Source organism: Rhipicephalus microplus, chromosome 6 (assembly GCF_043290135.1).
Source record: "Rhipicephalus microplus isolate Deutch F79 chromosome 6, USDA_Rmic, whole genome shotgun sequence".
Classification (NCBI taxonomy): Eukaryota; Metazoa; Arthropoda; class Arachnida; order Ixodida; family Ixodidae; genus Rhipicephalus; species Rhipicephalus microplus.
The window spans coordinates 83,308,972-83,318,274 of record NC_134705.1 but is presented as its reverse complement, the minus strand read 5'-3'; the positions used below and the strand labels follow the sequence as shown (position 1 = coordinate 83,318,274).

General features: G+C 55.8%; 1 protein-coding gene and 2 non-coding genes across 3 annotated transcripts; 2 read left to right on the top strand and 1 right to left on the bottom strand.

Moving 5' to 3' along the window:
• Positions 1-437: 437 nt before the first annotated feature.
• On the bottom strand, positions 438-620 carry LOC119168815 (U2 spliceosomal RNA). The gene has a single exon (XR_005109497.2). It is a non-coding gene; the product is annotated as a U2 spliceosomal RNA (small nuclear RNA).
• Positions 621-5,101: 4,481 nt separating this feature from the next.
• LOC142765922 (uncharacterized) lies at positions 5,102-6,644 on the top strand. Its single transcript, XM_075867726.1, has 2 exons — positions 5,102-5,156; positions 5,425-6,644. Exons 1-2 carry the CDS (start codon positions 5,102-5,104, stop codon positions 6,642-6,644), a joined length of 1,275 nt encoding a protein of 424 aa, XP_075723841.1.
• Positions 6,645-6,909: 265 nt separating this feature from the next.
• On the top strand, positions 6,910-7,092 carry LOC142766391 (U2 spliceosomal RNA). Its single transcript, XR_012884516.1, has one exon. It is a non-coding gene; the product is annotated as a U2 spliceosomal RNA (small nuclear RNA).
• The last annotated feature ends 2,211 nt before the right edge of the window (positions 7,093-9,303 follow it).

Sequence of the window (9,303 nt, the reverse complement as noted above, 5' to 3'; positions counted from 1 at the left end):
CGTTCTGAAACGGGTGAATTGAAAAAGCGGAATTAGCTTGGCACATACATACACACTTCTACACACATATGTACATACACATCGTATACACACTTCTAGCTTTCCTCCGAAACAGTAGTAATAAATTACTCAATAGTTTTATTAATGTGTAGGGATGTTTAAAAAAAATAAAAACTTGAGTATGTACGTGTGAACATAACCAAAAAAAAGGGGGGGCCCCAATTATGAAATTTCCACAGAAACATTTATTTTCCCACAGCAATCGTAAGTGTAAACACAGCTAGCGCACTCCCCGCACGCGAATACCGCGTCAGCCGGGGCGGCGTGACGCCACCGTCTCGGACACTCGCCACACCCACGCCGTTTACCCCGATATCCTTGGTAAATTCGAACACTGTTTCTGTCATTGAATCTATTGTCGAACTCTCCCCCGCAGGGGTGAGTGGGCCGATCCCGGAGGTAGTGCAATACCGGGCCAACCCGTGGCGGAGGTGAAGCAAGCTTCAAGCACTCCGCCGCATTGCAAAAATAAGTTTATTATCTTGGATCCAAATAGGATCCGTATCAGATATTAAGCTGATAAGAACAGAGTGCGTTTATTGATGTTCAATACAAGTCTTCTAGTGACTGTAAATGCACTCGTTTGTGATTTTGATGAGACCAGGACCGACGGCTGGAAAGTGCCCCAGAACAGTGGTGCCAGAAGTTGAACCCTGCGAGACGTAGTCCAGGATCGAGAAAAGCACCAGGTAGGCTCCGGATGTGGTGTTTTCAGAAACACTGCGACCAGGGAACTTGTGCCGGACAGGAACGCGTGTGTGGTGATTTGATGGTGGCAATCAGTTGATCAAGGAGGGGACCAGGCTTCGTAGTGGTAGATTACCGTTAGTTGCGGCCGTGGCCGACATGAGTGTGGTAAACGGACCGAGACGCCGCCACCACCTCGCTGACGCAAAGTTTCTTCATCAGCCGCAGATAAGATTTGGAGCACAGTCGCCTCAGGACTTGGTCGTTGGCCGGATCCCAGGCGCCAAGTGTTTCAACGATGACTGCGGCCACCGTCACTCTCTGGTAGCGTCGGCGGAGGTAGGCAGCGACGGGTTCGTACTTGGCGAGCTTGTCGTTGTGGGCGTTCGAGAAGGCCTCTGGTGTGTTTTCGAATGGGCAAGCCACGTCAATCACCAAGGCCTCCTCACCGCGCACAACGACCAGGTCAGGGCGTAGGCCAGTGTCGCCGACGAACCGGTTCTCGTAAGCCACCGTGAATTGACGGGTTGCTGTTGTACGTAGGCGTTTGACCACCGCGTTGTGCCGCGCCTGATACATGGCACTGTGCGTCATGCAGTGGCACAACACATGCGGTAAAGTCTCACGTTGGTATCCGCAGACCCGGCAACGCTGATCGCGGTCGGCGGGACCCCACATGACCGAACCGTTGATAGGTAGTAGGTTCAGACGCGCTCGGTGGATGAAGCGCCAGTCCGCGAAGTGTGTGAACGCTCCACTCCGCATGAAATGAGAACTGGCCCGATCCGCCGAGACGCAAGCCATGACCTTGCCTTGGTTGGGTTGTGCATGTAGGGCGTTGTCGCGATCTGTGGCGAGTACATCTCGCAGAGACTGCATGACGCGGTTGCGATGTGAAGGCGTTAAGGTGACGTCTCCGCACGTGATGGTGACGTGGTCTGGGCTCAACGACCACGAGACGTGTAACCGCCGGGACGCCTTGCGGGCCTCCGTCCACACGGAACGAAGCTGTGTGGCAGGTGTGGACTGAACTCCTGGGAGGTCGCCGGACAGACAAGCCTCGAGTTCGAATCGGGTCGCCTCCCATCCGAGTCGGGTCGAGGCGATGTCATAGGCGTTGGAGAGTGCCAACTCGCGCAAGCACCGATCAGACGTCGTGAGGAGTTTGAATGCCGAGTCGACGCGGCAGATGTCGCTTAACTCGGCAGCCACAGGAATGGCAACTGCCCCGCCAGCAGAGCTCCCGTAGACGTAATGGGTGGACGCGTTGGTCGGCACGTAGAGGGTTCGTTTGACAAGTGGCTGTATAGCGTCGTCGAGACGGCGCCAGTCGGACTTGCCAAGTACCCCGCATCGCATGGCGAAGTTTAGGGCCGGGTACACGAAAGACTTCAGTGCATCGATGCGCTGCAAGGGGGCAAGTAGAGAGGAGAAAAGGGCCCTCGCTTGGCAGATGGCGTCGTCCACAGGTGAAGAACCGGTCCTAGCTGGAAGGCGGAAACCCACCGGGCGTCCCAAGAAATGCAGTGGCTCGGAGTTCTCGAGTGCTGAGACAGGGACGCCCGACATCTGGAATACGGTAGGACGCATTCCGACGGGGGTCATGCCACTCATATGCACAGTAGAGCACTTTGATGGATTTAAAGCTAGTCCAAGAGGACCAGCTAGGGACTCCACCGTGTCAATTCGCTGCTGTAGGAGGGAAGGGGAGTCGGCCAGCGGCGTGAGGTCATCTGCGTATGCGAGAATTTTATGGTCTTCGTCATCGCCCTGTACGCCACGAATGACCGCGTCCACGACGAGGTTAAAAAGCAACCCCGATAGGGGGAAACCTTGGCGGAGACCTGATCGTATAGGTACCAGCTCTGTCACTCCTTCAGCTGCGAAGATGAGGGTATTGTTATCGCGGTAGAGGCCTGCGATTATCTCAGTGAATGTGTCTCCAGAACCAGCTCCCCGTAGGGCGTCGAAGAGGGCTTGATGGGGCACGGACCCTTAAGCATTGGTGAAATCCAATAGTGCTGCACAGAAGTCCGGGCCACCAGCTCTTGCCACGTCGCACTTGTGCTGGAACACATAATTGAGCTCGAATACCCCATCGTGCGGTAAAAAGCCCTTTTGGCAATGGGAAAGAACTTGATGGTCCGTAATCCATTTTTGTAGTCGGGCTGCCAAGCACTTGGCGTATAGTTTTGAGGCTGTACTTCCAAGTGCTATCGGTCGCCAATTACCAGGAATCGAAGGGTCCCCTCTCTTGTGAATTAATATTGTCCTTGAGGTCCGCCATGGGTCGGGTGTTAGACGGTGGTGAATACAGGCGTTAAACAGGGCAGACAGGAATTTAGCTTCTGGGTCGACGGACTTCCAGTGACGATAGGTGAGCCTGTCGGAGCCAGGAGATGTATTCTCTGATTTGCGAAGCCGGAGAAGGACCTCGTCTGCCGAGAAAGACGCCATATTCACAGGTTCGGGGGCACAGGTCGTTGAAAGAGGGTTGTCGTGTCAGCTGTGCGGTGAGACCAGGTAGAGCCCCAATGATCCTGGAGTTCCTGAAGTGGTATGTCGCAGGACCGGGGAGGACCCTCGAGTATCAGTCGCACAGCACGACGACGATTCCGGCGGTATAATCGCTGGATGTCCGTAGCATTCTCGGGGTTGATCGAGCGTGGGGACCGAGCAGGTACTACGGGAGGGAGACGAACAGCCTCCGTAGCTATGGTAACGGCTTGTGTCCACGCCTGGTCACATAATGCCCAGGAATCCTGCGTTGGTGGATTACGCAGTGTGGCACGCAGTGATTGTACTTGCTGTGCAAGCAGAGCCGTGTTGTCTGGTGGCATGTCCATTGCCGGGTCATCCACTGGTACGTCAGGGGCGTCGTCATCGTTGACCGCTTCGCCAGGTTCATCGATATGTTCTGGGAGTGGAGATGAGGGGGAACCCGAATGAGAGGTCGATGAATCTGGAGAGACAGTCGGATAAGCTGACGTAGCAGGCGTAACAGTTGTCTCGCCAGATGTGGATTGGCCGGGGGGGCACGGGCGTTGGCGGTCCGGGATCCGAAGGTAGTGGTCGAGGCGTTGCATAACCGGAATAAGAAGTGGTTGCTGAGTTGTCCGGTGTGGAGGACGCTGTAGACCGTGAAGCCGACGGAGAACCGGTAGCCGTATTGCTGGAGGCCGACCTGGTACTCGAGGATGGCGTCGATGTGGAAGACTGGCCTCCACGACGTCTTCGAGACCAGGAAACGGTTGCTCGGGTCTGTAGTTCCTGCTGGACTCGATGAGCTGTACCTGAAGAAGCTGGGCCTGGGGTTGGTGAGTTCTCTGTAGCAGAAGAACTGGAGGAAGTCACCGTAGGCTGCCGTGGGGTGCGAAGAGGTACGTAAGGAGTGGATTCCTCTTGCGCATGCCGTGCCATAGTATGCCGGGCCAGGGATCGCTCGCAGGTGAAGTATCTCGGGCAATATCGGCAGGGGTGAAAGGGCTGGTTCGAGGCAGGACCCGGGCAGTCGTGGCGGGCGGACAGCGAATTCAATCGGGCATCACAGGCGACGCACCGGTAGAGACGCCTCGTTGGCCGAACCCCGTGTTTCTGCTCCATGTGGGACCGCCACGCGGACAGTCGGAGCGAGACTGATGTGCGGGCTTGGCAGCCCGCGCAACAGGAATAAGGACAACGAAGGATCCCAGGCACCGGCAGGTACATCGTCATGATGCCCTGGTGAATGACGGGCGGTCGAGAGCGAGTGGGGCCCGACGCTGCCGCTGAAACGCCAGTAGACGCGGGGGTGCCAGGACGAGGCCGTTGGGCCGGTGGCGGCGCCGGGATGCTCAACCCTGAAGGGGGAGCGGGACGCCGCCGACGGCTACCGGAACCCGGGACGAGCGGCTCAATGGACACAGCAGGTGGCCGGCGGGGGGTAGGCATTGCCAGGCAGGGACTTCTCCAGGACCTCGTGGACGGACGTCCGGGCAGAAAGGCCGGGCGACGACGGCGGCGGCGAAGTGGTCACAATGACCAGGGTCCGTTGGTGTCACCAGCGGGCATTGGCGACCGGACCGGGAGTGGCAGGCAAGAAAAGGCTAGTAGACTCTCACCACTCCCGGAGGGCGTCTTCTCCCGCTGGCTGGACTGGAACGCCTCGTCAGTTGATTTCCACGTCCCCGTGGCTTGATGTCTGGGTCAGTAGACTCGGACGAAGGCCGCGAGGTGGTCACGAGGACCAGGGCCCGTGAGTGTCGTCAGCAGGCATTGACGACCGGGCCGGGAGTGGCAGGCAAGAAAAGGCTTGTAGACTCTTACCACTCCCGGAGGGCGTCTGCTCCTGTTGGTGGGCCCGCCGCGTCAGTAGATGGCCGGAGACTCCTTCGATGGTACAGCAGGGCCGGGGAACCAGGTGGACCCAGGTACAGCGTAGCTCCGTGCGACCAGGGGGAGGGGGACCTTCCAGGGCAGCCGACTCCCCGGGAAGGACCGTTCTCGTCTTTTGGCTGCAAAGATCGAAAGTGGGAGATCCACGTATCTACACTTTGATCTTAGCCAAAAGGCCGAGAAGCTATGCAATTCATTAGCACTTAATTAAAATTCATTCTTTCACACCTCGTACTTAGTCCTGGCCAAAAGCCAGGCTAACAGTAGCAAAGCAATTCTGACGTCCACCCACTTTGATCTTAGCCAAAAGGCCGAGAAGCGAAAGTGTAGTTTGGCACCGTCTCGACGACGCTATACGGCCACTTGTCAAACGAACCCTCTACGTGCCGACCAACGCGTCCACCCATTACGTCTACGGGAGCTCTGCTGGCGGGGCAGTTGCCATTCCTGTAGCTGCCGAGTTAAGCGACATCTGCCGCGTCGCCTCGGCATTCAAACTCCTCACGACGTCTGATCGGTGCTTGCGCGAGTTGGCACTCTCCGACGCCTGTGACATCGCCTCGACCCGACTCGGATGGGAGGCGACCCGATTCGAACTCGAGGCTTATCTCTCCGGCGACCTCCCAGCAGTTCAGTCCACACCTGCCACACAGCTTCGTTCAGTGTGGACGGAGGACCGCAAGGCGTCCCGGCGGTTACACGTCTCGTGGTCGTTGAGCCCCGACCACGTCACCATCACGTGCGGCGACGTCACGTTAACGCCTTCACATCGCAACCGCGTCATGCGGTCTCTGCGAGATGTACTCGCCACAGATCGCGACAACGCCCTACATGCACAACCCAACCAAGGCAAGGTCATGGCTTGCGTCTGGGCGGATCGGGCCAGTTCTCATTTCATGCGGAGTGGAGCGTTCACACACTTCGCGGACCGGCGCTTCATGCACCGAGCGCGTCTGAACCTACTACCTCTCAACGGTTCGGTCATGTGGGGTCCCGCCAACCGCGATCAGCGTTGCCGGGTCTGTGGATACCAACGTGAGACTTTAGCGCATGTGTTGCGCCACTGCATAACGCACAGTGCCATGTATCAGGCGCGGCACAACGCGGTGGTCAAACGCTTACGTACAGCAGCAACCCGTCAATTCACGGTGGCTTACGAGAACCGGTTCGTCGGCGACACTGGCCTACGCCCTGACCTGGTCGTTGTGCGCGGCGAGGAGGCCTTGGTGATTGACGTGGCTTGCCCATTCGAAAACACACCAGAGGCCTTCTCGAACGCCCGCAACGACAAGCTCGCCAAGTACGAACCCGTCGCTGCCTACCTCCGCCGACGCTACCAGAGAGTGACGGTGGCCGCGGTCATCGTTGGAACACTTGGCGCCAGGGATGCGGCTAACGACCAAGTCCTGAGGCGACTGTGCTCCAAATCTTATCTGCGGCTGATGAAGAAACTTTGCGTCAGCGAAGTGGTGACGGCGTCTCGGTCCGTTTACCACACTCACGTCGGCCACGGCCGCAACTAACGGTAATCTACCACTACGAAGACTGGTCCCCTCCTTGATCAACTGATCACCACCATCAAATCACCACACACGGGTTCCTGTCCGGCACAAGTTCCCTGGTCACAGTGTTCCTGAAAACACCACATCCGGAGCCTACCTGGCGCTTTTTTCGATCCTGGACTACGTCTCACAGGGTTCAACTTCTGGCATCACTGTTCTGGGGCACTTTCCAGCCGTCGGTCCTGGTCTCATCGAAATCACAAACTAGTGCGTCTACAGTCACTAGAAGACTTGTATTGAACATCAATAAACGCACTCTGTTCTTGTCAGCTTAATATCTGATACGGATCCTATTTGGATCCAAGATATTAAACTTATTTTTGCAATGCGGCGGAGTGCTTGAAGCTTGCTTCACCTCCGCCACGGGTTGGCCCGGTATTGCACTACCTCCGGGATCGGCCCACTCACCCCCTGCGGGGTGAGTTCGACAATAAATTCAATGATAGAAGGAGTGTTCGAATTTACCAAGGATCTCGGGGCAAACGGCGTGGGTGCGGCGAGTGTCCGAGACAGTGGCGTCACGCCGCCCCGGCTGACGCGGTATTCGCGTGCGGGGAGTGCGCTAGCTGTGTTTACACTTACGATTGCTGTGGGAAAATAAATGTTTCTGTGGAAATTTCATAATTAGAGGCCCCCCCTTCTTTTGGTTATGTTCACACGTACATACTCAATTTTTTATTTTTTTAAACATCCCTACACATATTAATAAAACTATTGAGTAATTTATTATTACTGTTTCGGAGGAAAGCTAGAAGTGTGTATACGATGTGTATGTACATATGTGTGTAGAAGTGTGTATGTATGTGCCAATCTAATTCCGCTTTTCCAATTTACCCGTTTCGGAACGAAAAATAAAACAGCCTCTAGAAAATGGTTGTTGGTGTTTCTGTTTACAGTTGAAGTGACAAACGAAGGCATTTTTATTTCACATCTTCACGCGACGTCTTAACCTGAAGACGCGTGCTCTCGCCGCGTCTATGCATCTACACTATTCCCCATCACAAATTAAAATCACAAAGAACGCCACAGGACCCACCCCGCACACACCTGCTGTACGGTGGAGCGGCAAAGCCACGATGTGCTTTTTCTATGTCCACTGACCTGGGTCCCAGCTTCTGCCAGCGGTGGCTGTAATTTGTTGCACGCGGTCAGCTACCTCGCTGGCGCCCTCAGCCATAACCTTGATGACGATATGATGATATGTGGGGTATGACGTCCCGAAACCACCATATGATTATGAGAGACGCCGTAATGGAGGGCTCTGGAAATTTCGACCACCTGAAGTTCTTTAACGTGCACCCTAATCTGACCACAGGGAAATGCAGCCGCCGCGGCCGGGTTTCGATCCCACAACCTGCGGGTCAGCAGCTGAGTACCTTACAGCCACTAGACCACCACGACGGACATCGCCTTGTTGATCACACACTACATTTCTGAACACCATCTCATACCAGCTCATCCACCGTTGGCTCTCGTTAATTACAACAAACATCCTCGCACGCTAACGTCAATGGAATTGCCAGTTGCTGGAAGTTCCAAGAAAATTGCGCACTAGACGTACGGACGCACCACGCACGTACCTGAAGCGCCGTGGAACCCAGGACGCGTGAGATCACGCCCCGGGCGAGCTTTGCTGTGCTTTGCCTCTGTACCCACTCATCACTCCTCACAGCTTCACTAAGCCGAGTATGTAGAAGTCGAAGAAGCAGAACAACAAACCGGCCAATCCCCCACAGTGGGTGTGAGCCACAAGTGGAGGCCAACAAAAACGAGCAACACCAGCGAGCGCAGTGACGAAGCTATCGTAATGGGGCGAAATAATCCACGAATATGGCTGCACGTTGACGCACGGTCGCATTTGTGCAACCACCCGTCTCCCGAAGACCGTCTGTCGCGAGTCTTCTCGCACGTTACTCAGCGGAATTCGACGAAAAGCGCAGGCGAGTACTTCTCCACTGATTTCCGCGACCACTTGACGACGGCCTCATGTCCGTCTGGCACGATCGACGGAGCGCCGCACCAGCGCCTCGTACACGCCACCATAGCACTCCTACCCCTCGGAATCAGCAAAACTTGGAGAAGCGTTTTCGACCACGAAGGCAGAGCCTGCCGCCCCATTGAACGCTTGAACGACATCGCAGCGGCATGTCGCACACTCACGTTCCGTCACCCTCTGCCACATGACCCTTCATTCAACGGCTTCACAACGCACGCGGTAGACGTTTCGCACGCATTCCCGGGTCTGCCTTTTACGGCAGGACCTTCGTCGACCTCGGTGCGGTGTTCCGCCACGTCGGAACTTGCAAGGCATACGTTGAGCGCGCTGAAGCAGCCAAAGGCAACACCTTTTTGCCGATGATTGTGGGCGTCGTTGCAGAGGCGTTGCTTGGGCAGCCAGCGTAGAAGCCATGTTGGATGGGTGACGTAGTCACATTTTGCACAGTCATTTTTTTTCTTTTTTCCTTCCAGGCTTTGGTGCTCGAGTTGGACATGTACACTATGCATCAGTTTTTAAAACAAGTGCTGTAGCATCCCTCACGACATGCCTGATAATGTTCGCCGGCGAGCATTTGGTGTGACGTCATGGTTACATTCGAGAGTACGCATGCAAGCAAGCACG